This window comes from Hippocampus bargibanti, linkage group LG12 (genome assembly GCF_051943395.1).
Source record: "Hippocampus bargibanti isolate YZ-2025 linkage group LG12, ASM5194339v1, whole genome shotgun sequence".
Lineage (NCBI taxonomy): Eukaryota > Metazoa > Chordata > Actinopteri > Syngnathiformes > Syngnathidae > Hippocampus > Hippocampus bargibanti.
This window is the reverse complement of record NC_142745.1, coordinates 1623638-1642536: the sequence shown is the minus strand read 5'-3', so window position 1 is coordinate 1642536 and position 18899 is coordinate 1623638. Positions and strand designations below refer to the sequence as shown.

The window sequence follows — 18899 nt, the reverse complement described above, 5'->3', positions numbered from 1 at the left end:
TGACGCCATTTTGTTGCAACACTAATGTGGGCGGGGCTTTGGAGTCGGCAATTTTTCTCTTTCCTGCCATCACAAATCCATTTTATGGATTAGCTTTACAATTTAATCCTAAGAATACGAAAATAGTAACACTGCTGCCATGGCAGCTGTAATTATAAAATGTGACAAAATAGAAGACAGAAAAAAAAGTATTTACTTTTTTTAACAAACCATGTTTTTTTTGATCAGCTTTATAAAGTGCTCTATTTTTACTTGAAGGTCCAATACATCATTAAATGCATCATTAAATACAAATAAATGAGATGTTCCCGTACTATTGTTTAATATAAAATAAGAAAGCTTTTGAGATAAGAAAGTCTTTAATAATAATAATAATCCATTTCATTTCTAAGCGCCTTTTAAAACTCTCAAGGTCACTTTACAGATCAGTTTTTCTGTGGGTCAGCAGCGGCAGCCACATGCGCCAGCGTTCACTCAACCGGGAATAACTCAAATAGATAACTAATCAGAATCAGAATCAGACAACCTTTATTCGTCCCACAATGGGGAAATTTGCAATAGTAATAGATAGCAATAATAAAATAAGATTGCAATAATAGATAGTAAGCTAGCTAGATAGGCAGCTAATAGATAGCAGATAGCAAATAGGTAGCTAGCTGGGTAACCAGCAATTGTGCCCCCATTCAACCGAGTATAACTCAAATAGATGAAGTTAGCTAGCAAGCTAATCAGTTAGGAAACAAAAAAATGGTGTTTAAGAATACAAACAAGATGCTGAAAAAATGTCATCAAACATTTATTGAAAACATTTGATGTTGAGGAGAACGATCCTGTTGTTGGTTAAAGTGACATGTTTACGTTTTTCTTCTTTGACATGCTAAAAATAGCAAAGTAGCCATTGGTCTTCAGTCTGATGGGTTCTGAATGACAATCATGAAGTAGTCCTTATCTGCAAAAAAAAAAAAAAAAAAACAAAGCAGGTGAGGTGTTAGCACCGGCAATGGCAGCAGCAACTGCGGTGAAAGCTGCCACGTGCAGACCGACCTGGTGCGATCATGATCTCATTCTTCTTGGATCGCAGTCGGAGGAACGTGAGGTCGTTGAGGGGGTCGATGTCACGGATGGTGCTGCGTGCCTTCATGACCAACTGGTGGATCAGACCGGCGTAGTGCACCGTGCTGGTGTTGTCCAGGGTTGAGCGGATGGGAATTCCTGGTGGGACAAACACAAGTTGCCACACACCCGCATTTGCCACCTACTCGCCCGGCCGTTGTCCCACACGTGAGAGATAATAATAATAATAATAATAATAATAATAATAATAATAATAATAATAATAATACATTTCATTTATAAGCGCCTTTCAAAACTCTCAAGCACACTTTAGAGTCACAGGATATTTTTTCTGTGGGTGAGCAGTGGCAGCCACACGCGCTAGCGTTCACTGAACCCGGAAGTAACAAAGTAAAACAAAAAACAAAAAACCAAAGAACACATAATATGACAACACAAAGACATATTGTATAACTAACATGCTAACGTGCAAACAATATGGCATAACTGACATGCAAAACAATATGGCAAAACAATATGGCAAAACAATATGGCGATGATGCTAACATGGAAAAACAATATGGCAATGATGCTAACATGCTAAGCGCTAATCGTTTTTCCGCCTCAAATCAATGAAATATAAAGGCTTTATGAATACAGAACAAAAGGAAAACTAATTTGGTGCAGTCTATCAATGTTTGACATATATTTACAGTCATTAATGTATTCATTTCTGTCGGAATGTGTACAGAAATAAACATCATGTTGGTGGTCCACATGAATTGAGATAGACAGACTGCCTTCTCCCCAATCACTCGGACGAGATTTTGAGTAGGCTAGTATTTTCGGGAAGTATGAAGGTTCAATAATTCCAAGCGATTAAGGAGAATGCGATCACTGTCACATCCTCGCTGTCATCTCACCATCTGTGTTGACGATGATGAGGCCCTGGACTCCTTTCTGGGCTTGAATTCTCTTGAGAGTCTCTTCCACTTCAGCCTGAAAAACAAGAACAATCACAGAAGAAGTCAACAATGAATCCAAACATATGTTGACAAAACCTTCACAACGTTTAGGAACATTTCAATTTATGTTGCATCAAAATGTTGAGCTTGGGCGCCAGTTCAGTTTGGGCGCCATCTTGTGCATTTTCTGGGTGCTACATTGGAGTCCAGATGGCTCGAATTGATACGGAAGGGCTTCTTTAATCGATTGCAAACATGTATGCTTTCCTCTTCAGAACTATTTGAATCATATTCATAACTGGATGAGTAACAAGAAAGCATCTTCTTCGAATCTGAAGCCATTGTTTCGATTATGGAGCAAGGCAAGACCTCCTGGCGTGACGTCACAAACAAGGGGGCGGGACCTTCTGAAACTCGCCATTTCCGAGGTCATTTTGAAGTAGTTTTGGGACACTTTAACTCATTTTTATTGCTGTTTTGCATTTGACAAAAAATATCAGCCTGCGTGTTTTGGGCATTTTAGATGCTATAAAACATTTTTCTGATGTCAGTTCGGAAACAAAAAATGGTGTCGGTTGTCCTTTAAAGATGACAAAATATAATAACAATTATCGGTAGGGCAAAGACCACGGCTGCTCATATGACCCACCAACTGACAAAAGGCAACAGAGGGTTTGTTTATAAACTTCATTCAACGCTTCAGCATCATCCCATTGAGACCCAATGTCTAAAACAAAGGTTTGTGGTTCATCGTTATGTTGCTCCCAAAATGTTTACGTGATTTCTCAAGTCAATACGGCGTTATGAAAACTTCAACTTGTGGTATTTCGTTCACATTTGACCATTCTCGTTGAATCGGAATACTACAATGTTATAACCAATGCGGCGGAACAATCGCAATCAGGATTGCGGCCAGGTGATATAATTCTGATTTTGATACTTCAAAACGATCACTTCGGATAAAAGATGATCGATCAATGTGTTAACATTTTTGATTTTAACGTCATGCTAACATGACAACGCCCTCGCCTAGCCATTCCAAACAAAACGTCGCTTCGCGTTAGCAGCATTAGCACCGACCTTGATATCAACACATGAATATTAACTTGGACCGGTGCATTATGGGAATGTCATTATTTCTTACCATTTTGAGGGCTAGCCTGTAAAAAGTTAAAAAGATTTATGTGATAAATTGCAGCGAACAAATATGAAGAAATAACTTCCGAGTTGGACTTCTTCGTCTTCTCTTTTTCTTCTTTTGTTGTTTACAGTTAAAACGTGTCCCCTCTAGTGGTCAGAAATTGAATACATCAGTCGAACTAACAACTATGACGTCACTGGCGTGCCAAGAGAGCCACAAAACATCATAAAAAAATATGTCACATACAAGTTCGCACGTACAATGACGTCGTCTCTACGGAAACCACTGTGACCGAAACTCTTTTTTTTGGGAGACAGGGGTTCAAATAAGCAAAAGAAATTAAAAGAAAACAGTTTTGAACGCAAAATGAAAACTACGGCTAGCGTCTTCGGACATGTTAAATTCGGACATATTAAATTATACAAATATATCACGAGCGTCAGTTGAAACCTCCTTTTCTCCAAAATCCACATTTTTTTCATGAGACCTCCAAAACATGCATGTTCGTTTTCTCAATAACATCCATCCATGTTCCAATTCGCTTCATCCTCATTAGGTTTTCAACTCTCAACCTTCACAATCACATCAAATCGCTAAAGAAAGCAAGCTATTTTCCACACTTCAGATTCATCCATTTGTGATTTTCTTTTGATTAAAAAAAATGAATTATAGTTGCCTAAGATACACAATGTGAGTCATTATGGTTCACATACTGTAATTAATAGCAAAACAGTTTAAAGGACAACCGACACCTCCGGACAAGTTGTGTCCATAATTTGTAAAATGGCTTTAAATGACATCTACTGAGCGCATTTTACAAAGATTCCACCGCAAATAGCTATATTTTACATTTTAAGGCTTGCGCTGAATATTTAGGAAGTCTTGTTTTTGAATTGATGACGATCCCCTAAATGACGTCACAGAGGGAACGCCCGTGACAGAGAAAGCCACACACAATGCATTTTGGGTACTTTTTTTCATTTGAAAACACCGCGTTGATCGCGAAATTAGAAGGAAAACTACATCAATGACAGTGACAGTGAATGGTTGTGTGTCGCACCCAATTGCGGTAACACACATAAAGAAAGTGTAAGTTTACATAACTTTCCAGCAGACAAATCAGCCCATTTCTAACGGAGCTTGTGCGCCATCTTGTGCATTTTCTGGGCGCTACAACGGAGTCCAGATCTTCACCGGTTTCATCGCTTGCAGACGGCTCAAATTGATACGGAAGGACTTCTCTCTCTGAAGCCATTGTTTTGATTCTGGAGCAAGGCAGTTTGTGAAGGAGTGTCCTGTCGTGACGTCACGAAAAAGGGGGCGGGACTTTCTGAATCTGCCCAGTTCAGAGTTCATTTTGTGGCAGTTTTGGGCAACTTGAAGTCATTTTTTAATTGGTGTTTTGCATTTGACTAAAAATATCAGCCTGCTGTGTTTTGGGTATTTAAGATGCTATAAAACGTTTTTCTAATGTCAGTTAGCAAACAAAAAAATGGTGTCGGTTGTCCTTTAAGGATGATTTGTACCAAAACAGAGAAAAAAAAACCATAAAAAATATGTTCCTCTTCTTCATTCGAATGGATGAAGAGCATTTTACAGAATGTAAACATGGACAGGTCATAACCGGATTGTCAGTTGAACATTTAATTCGACACAGACACAGACAGACAGACACCTAATAAAGCGTTGGAAAGATAAAATAAATGTGAAAAACAAAATCGTCAAATTGACTATGTCAAAAGAAGTTACATAAGACTTATGACATCCCTTCCCACACAAGCGAGGACCCCCCCCCCGCAGTGCGGTCAGCGTAAACGTGAAAACTAACTGATTGTCGTTTGGTGGCAGACATGATGTCAGAGTCCAGCGTCATTGTATGTGGGCGTGGCCACTTTCAGGATGCTCTGAGCATTCGCCTCCAGTAGAGGGCGCCACTTGACTTCACCAGTCAGAAGTAAGTCTTCCCCATCCAAAGAGTCAATGAACTGCATCTTAAAATGGAAAAATAAACATGTTAACACAGTCTTGAATGTTATCAAAGTGATCATAACGCTCAACTTCCTCCAGTTCTTCAAATGTTGAACAGATTATTACACAAATGTTTTGTTTTAGATGTTTATAGTTACAAAAGTATAGTTTAGATGTTTATAGTTACAAAAGGCAGTCACGGCATCATTTTCAAATTATATTTTTTTTTTGCAGATTCTCTCATCTTAAATGTGTCATAGGCTCCAACTCTGTGTGACCCCCCCCTGCCCATCTCAGCACGATGGGGGACAGAGCTTTCAGCTGCTCTGCCCCCAAACTCTGGAACTCACTTCCTCCCAACATTCATAACATTGATTATCTTCCCACCTTCAAATCCCATCTGAAAAGCCACCTATTTAAAATCGTTGTCTGTGACTGTAAAGTGTCATTGAAAGACGCTTATTATTATTATTAATTATTATTATTATTATTATCAACTCATTCACTGTTATGTTCAAAAATGTGTCCACTCCAGTGCCAGGGTTTTTGTCATTGTCACTTGAATTCCAGGACTCACAGAATGTTGAGTTTTAAGACTACATAAATATTCAATGCAACGTAAGAAACCTTAGACACTCTTCTTTCATTAGAAAAAAAAAGAGTTAATTCCTAAATTATATAGGTTTGAAGTTATATGAGCTTGAAATGAGGGCGGCTGTACAAAATACATAGCAATATATACAATACATATTGGTACTTCCGGGTAGAGTGAACGCTGGCGCGAATGGCTGATTCTCGAGCAAGGCAAGACGTCTTGGCGTGACACTACGAGCAAGAAACGGAAACTTTCTCAGATCGTTTTAAAGTAGTTTTTGGACACTTTAAGTCATTTTTATTGCTGTTTTTCATTTGACTAAAAATATCAGCCTGCATGTTTTGGGTATTTTAGATGCTATTAAAGGTTTTTCTGATGTCAGTTAGGAAACAAAAAAATGGCGTCGCTCGTCCTTTAAATGCGGACGTTTGTACAATCGTTAATGGAAGTTGACTGAAGCGAGGCCTGCGAAATGACTTGCCAATCAAACGACGCCTAACACGCACACACCAACGTACCTGCTTGCGAACGTACTCCACCATGAGTTCCAACTGGACTGCGTCCTCACACTGACAGTTAAACAAGTTTCTCCACAGGGCGGCGGCCAGGATGCTGTCACTGGACAGGACGCCCTGCGCAGAAATGACCATTTGACAATGCACGGATTTGCACTAAAGGAGCGAGAAAGAAAGAGGCCGACCTCGTCGTATCCAAACAAAGCGGCGTAGAACGTCTCGGTCATGGCTTTGAGGGCTTCTTTTCGATGGATGGCGTCGATCTGCCACCAGACAAACACAAATACAATTACAGGTAACATGCAATTTACGACCGGCGCGAGTTACGACCACCCGTACTTACGACCACGACCGCCAGACCTTTTTTTTTTTTAAATTCTACGACTGCCACCGCTACAGCTAGCAACGCGACAGAGACAGAGGTCCGTGCAGGATGATTTATTAAGCTACAACACAAAGCGCTGGTCCCAAAAAGAGGACCAGGGGAATAATCAAAAATAAAGAATAGCACAAACAATGGAAAACTCGAAAATGGTGCGAAGCGACTCGCACACGGTGGTGCAGAAACGGAACAATAATAATAATAATAATAATAATAATAATAATAATAATAATAATAAAATAAATAAATAAAGCGGATGGGATCGCCATGACGCAAACGCCACGTCGCAAACGCCGCGTCGCAAACGCCACGTCGGGCTCACGGTCGGAGCCGCCGCCTCTTTGAGACAGGTGACCTCTTCTGGCTTCTCCGTTAGCAGGGAGAGCGATTTTTGGACAGCTAGGTTTTTTTTGTACAGCTCGCATGCGCGGGAAGCCGTGCGTATTTGGGTCAGCAGAAAGCGCATGCGCCGACACAGTAATAAAGATCGATAATACGAAATATAAAATGATTAAAATGGCACAAAAAGTTATAAGATTTATACATGAACTGTCCACATTTTGGTATATAATAGTATTCAATAGAAAACGTTGCTTCAAAACAACAGATTGACATGCTATACTATCCTGTCGTATAGCGTGTCGTCATTTGTTATGATCACGTGATCGTCGCGTCAGCCATTTTGAATGTTTTTCCATTTACGACCGTTTGACTTACGACCGTTTTGTCGGAACGGAACCCCGTCGTAACTCGGATGTTACCTGTATCATCATCATCATCACGTCAATGACATTACTGTAGCTATCCTTATGGTGATGCTAATTGGGCCCAAAATGTGCATCCAACCAGCACATGGCCTCAAATTTTGTCCCTGCGCCGCCGTGTCACTTGACGGCGGCGTTAAACAACAAATGTCACTCGCTCACCCCCATGATCTTGCTGCGTTGCTCGACATCCTCCCACATGGAGTGAACGACGTAGCGACACATGTATTTGCCCGCTCGGCCCTCCTGACGCATTCGCACCAGACACATCCTGCCGGACAGTCCACAACATGCAGAGTATCAATAAACCAAAAAATCGCACACGTTTGACACAGTTGTTGAATTCCATCCATGACTAATCAACTAATACTAGGCACAAATCATCATTTCCCATTGACATGAATGAAAATGTTAATAATCTGTTCCTGCCACACAAAAAATAAATAAATATAAACTAGTTCTTACAGTGCATGTTTTGTCAAACAGAGTGATGACATAATTAAATTGAATGTCTGTTAGAGCAATTTATATCTTAAAAACATCCCATGTTATTCATTTCTACGATACTTATTAGTTAGTAAGTCCATCTATGTATGTAGTTTAGTTATTTAGCTCTTGTCTCTCTCTCTTGGCTACGCTGTCTCATTGAGAACTTCCTTTAGCTGCCGGATAAATAAATATTCTTTTTTTTTTTTATATCACCTTGCTTCCTGCTGATTTAATATTTAGACTACACAAATAAAGAACTAAACCAGAAGTACAACATTTAACCCAACAATGTTATTTGTGCATCATGAGTTAATGTCGCAATCCTACCACACATGCAGCTGGGCCACCAGGAACCAAGAGTTGAGCGTATCGGGCAGCGAGCATCCTGAGACAAAAGCGCGGGCGTTAGCGTGGCTCATGCTAACGCTAGGTTTGTCCAAAAAGAGGCGCCCCATTGGCTACTGGAAGTATACGCACTGTCAAAGAAGTCGTCGTAGTTGACCCTCTCCACGCAGCACGTGTACATGCGCAAGGCTGCAATCTTGATTTTCTGCACACAACAGTGAGACTCCTTCATTTGCGGATTGCTTCAAGTATGGGAACACACACGTACACGTAAACCATACACGCCCTCACCCATTTGTTGTACTTTAGGGGCCCGGTGAAACCCATGGCCTCTATCAATTTGGTGAAACCGCCAACCTCTTCGTCGGTGGGCGCCGGCGTCTCCTTCACGCTGCACATCTGACACACACACACACACACACACAAAGCGCAGTGTCAATTTTTGTCTGTTTTACAATTCTGACTGGATTTCTTTCTCCTACAACTCATTCTTCCATTTCGATTTCGTCTTTACTAGGCGTGTAGTTGCCATTATGTTGTTACTACGGCAACAGAACATTCTGGCGACATAATCCATTGCCCACTTTAGATTGAATCCTATTTGAACCTCCACCCCCAAATAAATCCAGTCAACCACCACAACATCACTGACAAAATGCCATACTGTCATAACCAGATTAAAGGACAACCGACGTCACTTTTTTGTTTCTTAACTGACATCAGAAAAACGTTTCATAGCATCGAAAATACCCAAAACATGCAGTATATTTTTTGTAAAATGCAAAACACCAATAAAAATGACTTCAAGTGTCCAAAATCTGCAAAAAAATGAGCTGCGAATTGGGCATTTTCAGAAAGTCCCGTCTTGCCTTGCTCGAGAATCAAAATAATGGCTTAAGATTCGGAGAATATGCTTTCTTGTTACTCATCCAATTATGAGTATGATTCAAATAGTTCTGAAGAGGAAAGCATACATGTTTGCAATCAAAGAATTTATTCCATGGCATTTTGAGGTATGTAGGTATGGGAAATGTAGCACAAAAAGAGGCAGAAAATGGCAACAAAGCTCCTGCAAGGTATTAATCAGCCCGTTTCCACAGGCTGATTAATTCCTTACATGGAGCTTTGTCGCCCTCTTCTGCCTCTTTTTTGGTGCTACACGAAGTTTTCAGACCAGCCAAGTACAGCCAAATGCATTGACGTGATGGAAGGACTGCTACAATGTGTCCTTTTTTTGGTCAGGGGCGTTCCTTCAGGGACGTAACAATACGGACTCGTCACCAACTCAAAAACAAGACTTCCGGAACATTCAGCGCGAGTCTTAAAATGTAAAATATAGCTATATGCGGTGGAATCTTATTCAAATATGCTCAATAGAAGTCATTTGAAGCCATTTTACAAATTATGGACGCAACTTGTCCGGAGATGTCGGTTGTCCTTTAAAGTAAGGCATCAGGTTGATTTTAATTTGAGCGCCAGAGGATTTGTTTCCATCTGTTTTTTTCCATCAGAACAACATGAATAGCAGCAGACATTCGCAATGATGCCACCTGTGTGTTCAGGTGAAGCGGGCGACACCATGTTGTCATCAAGGGGAGGGCACAGGGTCTGCTGACAGAAGACACCTGAGAAACCTGCAAACAGGGAGCAAGAGACACACACACACGTAAATAAGGCGAGTGGTTCTGTTAGAATTATGACATTTACTGTAATATGTTAGTGCATGCCATGGTACGTGATGGTGGGTAAGGGCTTGTTAAACATATTGGTACCACTGAAGTCATTTTGGAACTATTGATGCTAAACTATAGGTACGCTACTGTTCGCTATATTCCACCGCGATTGTTTCTGTCCAGTGAAACGAGCGCACTCTGTACTCGCAGTCGTATATCATTGCATTTTTGTGAAGTACGTAACAATTTTTCGTGGGATTTTCCAAGCTATGCACCTTATGATGACGTATTACACACGTTTCCCTCCATGCTGGTTCTTGAAATTTCCAAATATAACAACGAGAAACGGGGAAAAAAATGATTGAACTTCACACTGTTTTTGCTAACATTACAGTTTATAAAGGTAAGTTGTATTTTTATAACTGATAGAAGTGGTAGAATATATAGATTTCTCCATAACTACCAAGTTTTAAGCAAAAAGAAGCATTAGGATTTATATTTCTAGAGCTCGCCATTTTCTTTCCTAGTATTCAGTGACAGCTATTTTTGATTTCTGACGAAAATCTGCCTGCATTCGATCGATGATATTTGCTCATTTATATTTTGAATCTTTTTTTGCTTTCCAATGGTACCTTACTCGTTAGGATCTGCCAAAAAAATAAGAAAGTTATGATAGTTTAAACTGTAATAAAGAACTCGGTCACAGATTTTCATTTTTGAACTGTCATTACAGGCAGAAAATCCCCTCATATTTCGAAAATTAAAAATTCCATTATTTCCTTATTTGTCATAGAACAATATCTACACATCATTTGAAAGCTATTTAAATGCAGTTTCATATGGTATTAGAAAATGTGTGATTAATTATTATTGACTATAAACTACAAAGATCCACTTGCGTCATTTTTTTGAAAACGACGAGCCATTAAACGCATCGGTGCGTTCCAAAGATCGACATAAATTGGCACAACTCCATGATGTGGATTCCTTTGATGAAAACTCATGTGAATCGTGGCGATGAAACGTCGAGTCAAACGTTACGTATTGAAGCTATGCTAGGCTAACAAGGCTAACCTTGTGCGACAGGAGGTTAGTTGCACCGGTTCTGACGACAGACTGCAGCGGGCGCCGGGACGCGAGCCACACGGCCCACATGACCCGCACGGAGGCCACGGCCGAGCAGCGTCGAACTTTTTGAAGGCTAACAGCTGCTCAATGACGGTCGCTGCCTCGCTTTTTGGAGTCAATGTCAACTCAATAGAGAAGAGTCCTTCGCGAACGAACCGGCTGTCGTAGCCCCGCCCCCTCTGGTTGAAGCCACACGTGATTGGTCAAAATTTGTCGGTTGAAGCCACGCGGGATTGGTCAAAATTCGTGGTAAAAGACTGGACACACACACCCGCATAAACACAAACACGCGAACACTCACGCGCACAAAAAAGGGTACTTATCTTTCCCCGCCTTTTTTTGTGACGTAAAAAACACGTGGTTTATTTTACGCCAAACAAATCAAGGCTCCTCAAACACCGGAAAAAGCAAATCACAAGCAAGCAAACACAGCAAATCAGTGTCCTCCATCTTTAGAGGTTTGATCCTCAAGTTTGTTTTGGCCAAGCTTTTACGTCCGATGGCCTTCCTGACACAACCCTCTGTATTTATACGGGCTTGGGACTGGCACAAGAAGACTTATGTCCCTTTGTGGCTGCAGAACAAGCAACTCGCTCGGTAAAAAGCTCCCAAATATAAAATCTATATATAAATACATAAATAAATACATACATAATAAATAAAAAATATATAATAAATTGCAAAAAGCACATAAAACCCACACAAATCGAAATACAGAAACTAAACATGCCCATGTGTCAAGAGTACTTCTTTTTCCCTGCCTATATTTTGTGACGTGAAAAAAATCCAAATTGCTTATATTTCTTGTATATATTTCTTATATGAGATGTTCATAAAGAAAAACGGTACACAGAAAACGTTTTAATAATATACTGTAGGGGGCACTAAGACCATGTATCTCACCCAGCAGGTGTACAGCAAGGGGCGTGGTTATAATAAGATATTTTACTGCATTTTCCCATGTTCAAGTCAGATCCACTTGTTAGCAGTTGGAATGAAGACGTACTCCAGTCAATCGTGTGTTCTCCTTCCTCAACTGCTACAATACCTTAACTTTTGTTTCAGAGCTGCCTGTTACACAACAGCTATACGGTAGCAACACAGGGCTAGCACAACAGCTATACGGTAGCACACCGTATAGCTGTTGTCTTGCTGCTGAATAACAGGCAGTTTTGAAACAAAAGTTAAGGTATTGTAGCAGTGGGCTGGTTAAAAAAATATGCCGGGAAAAGTGAGCCACGGCAGAAACACGTTAGCGCTCGCTAACAGGCCTGGGCACAAAATCATAGCAAGTCACTGAGATACGGAAGAAATTCGTTAGCACTCACAAACAGGGCTGGTTACAAAAACATTAGCAAGTCGCTCAGAGCCATCCTCATCTTCCTCCTGTAAACTGCTTATCATTCAAAATGAGTGGGAGTGCCATGTATATCTGTTTACCCCAAATTTGCCACGGGACAGCCATGACGAGCACAAACTTTGTCACTTCGAAACAAATAGGCAATACACCAAAGTTGACGACTCGGCAATCGGAAGGATGGCTAAATTTCCAAGGAGGAAGTTTGGCTGGCTCCAGAGGTATGACATCATGGCAAACAACTTGGGACTACAATTTCCTTTTCCTGTTTTGCGCCACACAATACAATATTACACAATACATATTTATTTAAACAGCGTACACACAAAAGCACGCACAAACATCAAATATCCAAGGGGAAGAAGAAGCAGTTGACTGTTGACAGAAAGTAATAAAGGTCGGCGTTCATAAAGCGTATTTCAACATGGCCGGTTTGTTTTCAAAGCTGCTCATCATCTTGACACCAGTTCCTACCGCTGAAACTTGCGTCATACGCAACAAAACAGGATGGAATGACAACCAGAACGTGTCGAGAGAAGAAAAGGGAAAGTTTGAACGGGAAACTGAAGTCCCTTTAGAAATTTCCGCACCGCAGGAAGTTGGCGGCTCTTCTGCCAAAATAAAACCTAATAGAAACCAAATGGGACTGACTGACTCATCATGAACCGAAAAAAAATTGCTCAAGTTTTCTTGGAATTCCCCAAAGGCAATTCTTCTGCATGTGTGGACAAGTGTGTGTGTGTGTGTGTGTATTGTATACTAATGTGTTGTATTGTATACTAATGTATTGTATTAGTGTAAATGTATGTTTTGTCTATTTGTTGTACGGGTTGTATGAATGTGTTGACGTTTGGCTCGTGTATCTGGTTTCAGAAACAAGACAATCGCCTAAATGTGATCAGGGGGTGTTGGTATTGTTGTGTTAGTGTTTTTGGTTTTATTTTTGTTTGCATACATTTTTTTAACTGTGGGTGGTACGTCCCCATAGAGTAACATATCGTTGTTAATACAATTGTTGAATGTACGTGAAATCAAATTTGGAATGAAAAAAGTGAGAAAAATATCATAAAAAAGAAGAAGAAACTCATTCAAACTTGCTTGTACATGCTTTTATTGTGTAGTCAGCGGCGGAGTGGGGCGGGTGGGGTGACAGAATTACGGGAAATGGAGGAATTACGTCATTATCTTTCTGGCCACTCATTGGCTGAGAGTCGCGAGGGCACAAGTTATACGAGAGGAAAAAAAACGGCAGTCACCTTAAAGTCGTCAGAAAAATTCGACAGAGGATAACAACAATAACTACTTTTTGGATCAAGTTAAAGTCTTAGAAGCTGCGACGAACCGAGAGTTTCCCGTAGCCGGTTTTTTTCTTTTTAAATTTGATCTGAGAGCTTAAAGCAAGTCAAAATGTCAACTTTTGGAAGTTCGTCAAACGTTTTGGCTTTCGGCCTCCTGCTCTTTTTCTCCACTTGGATGTCGCGCGTCGCCTCCGAGTCGGTAAGTCAAAATCGCTCATCTGTGCGCCTTATCGTGGCCTCTTATCTGAACTTTTTTAAAATATTTTCTCTACGTTTGTTTGTTTTTTTGCCGGAAAACTTTCGGAAACCACGACAAACTTTTCCCCCCATTTCAGCTAGCTTGCTAACTTTACCTGCGACTCACGGCAAATCCGGAAATTCGTCGACTGATGAGCTAAGCAAACAAACATCCGCTGCCAATCATCTTCGCCTCGTTTGCCTTTTCAATATTTTTTTTTCTCGTTTGGACCTGTTTGTTCGGACGTGCGTGTTCGCGGAACTATTATAATGAAAAGGGGCCTTAGGTAGGGGGGGAGAATTGGGTCGTTGGTCGGGATCCAACACTCATTTATGCCCCCATGTCACATCAGCGGCCATTGTGTTTGAGTACGTTTTTAAATTGTGAGTGTGTGTATGTAACAAATGAGTGTCGAACTTCAACTCACACAGCTCATTCCGCCATCTCCTACTTTCACGTGTTGTGTGCGCGTGCACGCCCGCGTGCGCGAACTGTTATTTGTGTCCGCGTGTTTACGGACGTACACAGACGCCTGATTTGCGACGCCTTTAGTTTATTTTGTTCGCGTGTGACGTTGAAAGTGAGGCGAACAAGTTCGCAGTACTCCGAGGGCCAAAGGCGGAGTGGGATGCCACCGACAACCAGACTCGAAGGGACACCCCCCCCCCATACCTCCACTCCGGTTAGCCAGTTAGCTTAGCATCGCCGATTAACAGCAGCAGCGCATTCCTTACTGGTTCGTCCTTCCTGGTGCTTCCCTCCTTTTGTGCTCTTCCCTCTTGCCTTGTTCTTTTGCTGTGGAATGTGACCTCCGCTGACCTTGAGTGGCCCTCCGGGGGATTTTGCACACTTGGAAGCGTCTCAATGGACCCGTACAGACCCTCTTCTATGGACACGGACCACTCACTTTCTGTCTGTCTGTCTTTTCTCTCACACATACAATCACACATATCAAAGGACAACCGACGCCACTTTTTTTGTTTCCTAACTGACATCAGAAAAACGTTTTATAGCATCTAAAATACCCAAAACACGCAGTATATTTTTAGTCAAATGCAAAACACCAATAAAATGACTTAAAGTGTCTAAAAACGACTTCAAATTGAAACCGGAAGTGGCGTGTTTCAGAAGGTCCCGCCCCCTTGTTCGTGGTGTCACGCCAAGACTCTTGCCTTGCTTGAGAATCAAAACAATGGCTTCAGATTCGGACAAGATGCTTTCTTGTTACTCCTCCAGTTATGAATATGATTCAAGTAGTTCTGAAGAGGAAAGCATACATGTTTGCAATCGATTAAATAATGTATTCCGTCTCATTTTGAGGCATCTGGACATAAATGTAGCACCTAAAAAAGGCAGAAGATGGCGACAAAGCTCTGTGGAAACAGGCAGATTTTTTTCCTTAGAATTTTTGTCAGCGAATATCGAATAGTTGTTCGTTGCAACATACGATTCACCATTGCGTTATTTATGTTTTCCTTCTAATTTCGCCATCAACACTAAAATACCCAAAACACACAGTATGATATTTTAGTCAAATGCAAAACACCAATAAAAATGACTTAAAGTGTGCCCGTTTTCACGGCCTGATTAATTCCTTACACGGAGCTTTGTCGCCATCTTTTGCCTTTTTTTGGTGCTACACGAAGTTTTCAGACCAAACAAAGCACCGCAAAATGCATTGACGTGATGAAAGGACTGCTACAATGTGTCCTTTCTCGGTCAGGGGCGTTCCTTCCGTGACGTCAGGACTCGTCACCAACTCAAAAACAAGACTTCTGGAATATTCAGCGCGAGTCTTAAAACGTAAAATATAGCTATATGCGGTGGAATCTTTGTAAAATGTTTTGCTCTATTTGATTTTTGGGTTCTATGCGTTTTTTTGGCGGAAAGTAACGACTGGTCGCCGATTGACTGCATCTCCGTGTGCCAGCAGGTGAGGGAGACGGAGACGTGGATGCCCATGAAGGCTGGGGTGACCCATGAGCATGACAATAAGGAGTCATCGGGAGATTTTGGCTTCGCCGACAATGAGGATGACGAAGATGAGGAAGAGGAAGAAGACTATTACTACGATGACTGGGAAGATGAAGATGACGACGACTATGAAGATGAGGTTTCGGGATCGGGCGACGTCGCCACCGCAGGTTTGACCGAGTTTTCTTGCCCAAAACGAAAAGCTCCAAGCACAATTTTAACTTTGTTTTTGTCCACAGAGAATGAGCACTCATCTCCTCAACCTGAATGGCTTCCTCCCACTCAGGTAAATGATGATGATGATTAGCTCAAGGGTGTCGAATTGTGATTTGAAGCGTCAGTCGTAGCTTGAAATACGGTTATACCTCGGTTTACGAACACCTTGGCATACAAACTATTTTTGGGATACACATGGAGCTGCCACAATGAGTGATATGTCGTTCGCGAACGAGCCCGTTATCCTAACAAGAAAATAGCAGCCGGCTTGTTTTGGTCCTCTATTCCCCGCCCCCAGTCGTCTGTTAAAGACACGTGATTGGTCAAGAGCGCAGCAGTGAGGGGAGGTAGTTTAAACATTAAAGAGACAGGCAGACGACAGAGAGTGACAAAATGGATAGAAAACTGTGAAATTTGGACTCGTCTCAACTTTGATATTCAAAGCCACAGTGTAGACTGCAAGGTTAAAATTCCCATCAATCAGGCTCCACAAATAACCCGCACTAGCCATCAGTTCAATTTGAAATGGCAATACAAGCAAGGGAACCAGCTCTTAATGATGTTTGTAGTGTGTCTGCTTGCATCTATTGCAATATCACAACTTCCAACTCCTTGAGACACTTTATGCAAAAAGCTATCTATTCCATCAAGCCATCAACGACCATCACAAAGGTAAATAAAACGACTTTATTGTACAGTACAGTTTGTTTATTTCTTTAATTATAATATCATAGCACATTTATTATACATAAAATAAGGTATATTTTGTGTAGTTTTATGTTAAGAAAGTAGAAAATTATGTTTTATGGGGACCTGGGAACGGATTATTCTCATTTTAATGGTTTCCTATGGGAAATTCATTTTTGGGATACACTTTTCACCTTACACACTGTCTGGGAACCAATTAAGTTCGTAAGCCAAGGTATCACTGTCTTCTCAAAGCTACAAAAAACGTCCAAATTTTGCCTTTCTGACGATTTTCAAACACTTGAGCTCAGTTGAAAATGCAAATGTAAACGGCTAACGGTTGTCCTCATGCTTTTTTTCAGCGTCCCGAAGCAGACAACAGGATTCCGGAGTGGGCCGGCCCATCTCGCCCCACCATCCGCCGTGACCCGATGCCGGACAATACGGTGAACGACAACGAGATACCCCTGTTGCGAAACGGTCCTCGTCCGGGCGACCAGCTTCCGTCCAACGTGTTGATGTCTCACGCCACCAATGGCGACGGTGTCTTCTCCAGGACGGAGGTCCTTGCAGGTGAGGGCACTCGGTGTCTGGTGTTTTTTTTTTTTTTTTAATTGCACAGTGATACCTTGGCTTACGAACTTAATTGGTTCCCAGACAGAGTGTGTAAGGTGAAAAGTGTGTATCCCAAAAAAATATTTCCCATAGGAAACCATTAAAATGAGAATAATCCGTTCCCAGGTCCCCATAAAACATAATTTTCTAATTTTTCTAAGCCTTAAAACTACACAAAATATACCTTATTTTATGTATAATAAATGTGCTATGGTATTATAATTAAATAAATAAACTGTACTGTATAATAGTCGTTTTATTGACCTTTGTGATGGTTGTTGATGGCTTGATTGAATGGAGTGGCCGGTTTCCTCAGCATTAAACACTTGATGAGGAACGTAACCTTCTTCTTTTACCATCTTGTGGAATGATCCCTTGGAGGTGCTTTCTCTGCGATCATTTTACCTAGTTCCTCATCAATTGTGTCCTGTTTAGCTGGGTTGATGGCTTTTTGCATCAAGTGTACAGATGGCTTGTGCGGGTTATTTGTGGAGCCTGATTGATGGGAATTTTAACCTTGCAGTCTACACTCTGCCTTTGAACTATCAAAGTTGAAACTCTCACTGTCGTCTGTCTGTCTCTTTAATGTTTAAACCACCTCCCCTCACTGCTGTGTTCTTGACCAATCACGTGGCTTTAACCGAAGAATGGGGGTGGAGAATAGAGGACAAAAACAGTCAGCTGCCATTTTGTTGTTAGAAGAACGGGCTCATTCGCGAATGACACATCACTCATCGAGGCTGCTATGTGTGTTAACTCATTCACTGCCATTCTCGAATATATTATTTTTCTAATGTCATATTTAGCTTAAGAAATATATCTAAAGTTTCTTAAGCTAAATTGACCGTTTATGTTGTCCTAAAACTCAATATTCTGTGGGTCCTGCAATTTGAGTGAAAATGACAAAAACCCTGGCACTGGAGTGGACGCATTTTTGCACATCTGGCATTGAATGTGTTAAAAATGGATCAAAAAGAATGCAGCGAGACTGACTTTGCTTGTTCTTTGGTTTCCAGGCGTCATCTGCGGTGGAGGCGTGGTCCTGACATTGGCCGTTCTGCTGGTGGTCCTGCTTCTTCATCGCATGAAAAAGAAAGACGAAGGAAGCTACGAGTTGGCCAAGAAGCCCATCTACACCAAGGCGCCCACCGCAGAGATTTATGCCTAGTCCCGCCCCCCTCCACCCCTTATTTATTCACTACACACAAGCTAAGCTAACGTCAGCGCCATGACGCTCATTTGAATATATTTTTTTATTGCCGACGTTGCCTCTCAGATGATGACATTCTTTGTTTCCTATATTCCGGTTGGTCCTCATCTGATTTTTTTTTTAAATATATATATAGAATTTTGTCAAGGAGTTTTCTTTGACACTCTGCACCTTTTTTTTTTTAGAAAAAAACTGACTTTGTAGACACACACTACACATTCTTTGGTGTAAACTCTTAAAGTGAATGAAAGGTGGTTTGAAATCGACACAACGCCGCTAAAGGTAC

The 18899-nt window shown here is 41.2% G+C and overlaps 4 protein-coding genes across 5 annotated transcripts in view; 2 read left to right on the top strand and 2 right to left on the bottom strand.

The window, feature by feature from the left end:
* rbm15b (RNA binding motif protein 15B) overlaps positions 1–18899 on the top strand; it is a 73709-nt gene that overhangs the window by 37724 nt on the left and 17086 nt on the right. The window lies entirely within an intron of this gene.
* dynlrb1 (dynein, light chain, roadblock-type 1) lies at positions 784–3314 on the bottom strand. Its single transcript, XM_089010114.1, has 4 exons — positions 3163–3314; positions 1977–2052; positions 1045–1212; positions 784–949 (listed from the first exon to the last, which is right to left on the bottom strand). The coding sequence occupies exons 1-4, from the start codon at positions 3163–3165 to the stop codon at positions 906–908; spliced, it is 291 nt and encodes a 96-aa protein (XP_088866240.1). The 5' UTR covers positions 3166–3314; the 3' UTR covers positions 784–905.
* uqcc1 (ubiquinol-cytochrome c reductase complex assembly factor 1) lies at positions 4541–11212 on the bottom strand. Its single transcript, XM_089010987.1, has 9 exons — positions 10965–11212; positions 9768–9851; positions 8509–8616; positions 8350–8422; positions 8200–8257; positions 7546–7654; positions 6423–6500; positions 6241–6354; positions 4541–5150 (listed from the first exon to the last, which is right to left on the bottom strand). The coding sequence occupies exons 1-9, from the start codon at positions 11043–11045 to the stop codon at positions 5016–5018; spliced, it is 840 nt and encodes a 279-aa protein (XP_088867113.1). The 5' UTR covers positions 11046–11212; the 3' UTR covers positions 4541–5015.
* sdc4 (syndecan 4) lies at positions 13602–18795 on the top strand. 2 transcript variants are annotated; one of them, XM_089010467.1, is made up of 5 exons: positions 13602–13872; positions 15845–16055; positions 16125–16171; positions 17151–17361; positions 18420–18795. In XM_089010467.1, exons 1-5 carry the CDS (start codon positions 13783–13785, stop codon positions 18569–18571), a joined length of 711 nt encoding a protein of 236 aa, XP_088866593.1. In that variant the 5' UTR covers positions 13602–13782; the 3' UTR covers positions 18572–18795. The 2 variants fall into 2 exon arrangements, with proteins under 2 accessions (XP_088866593.1, XP_088866592.1); XM_089010466.1 differs by having other exon boundaries at positions 15842–16055.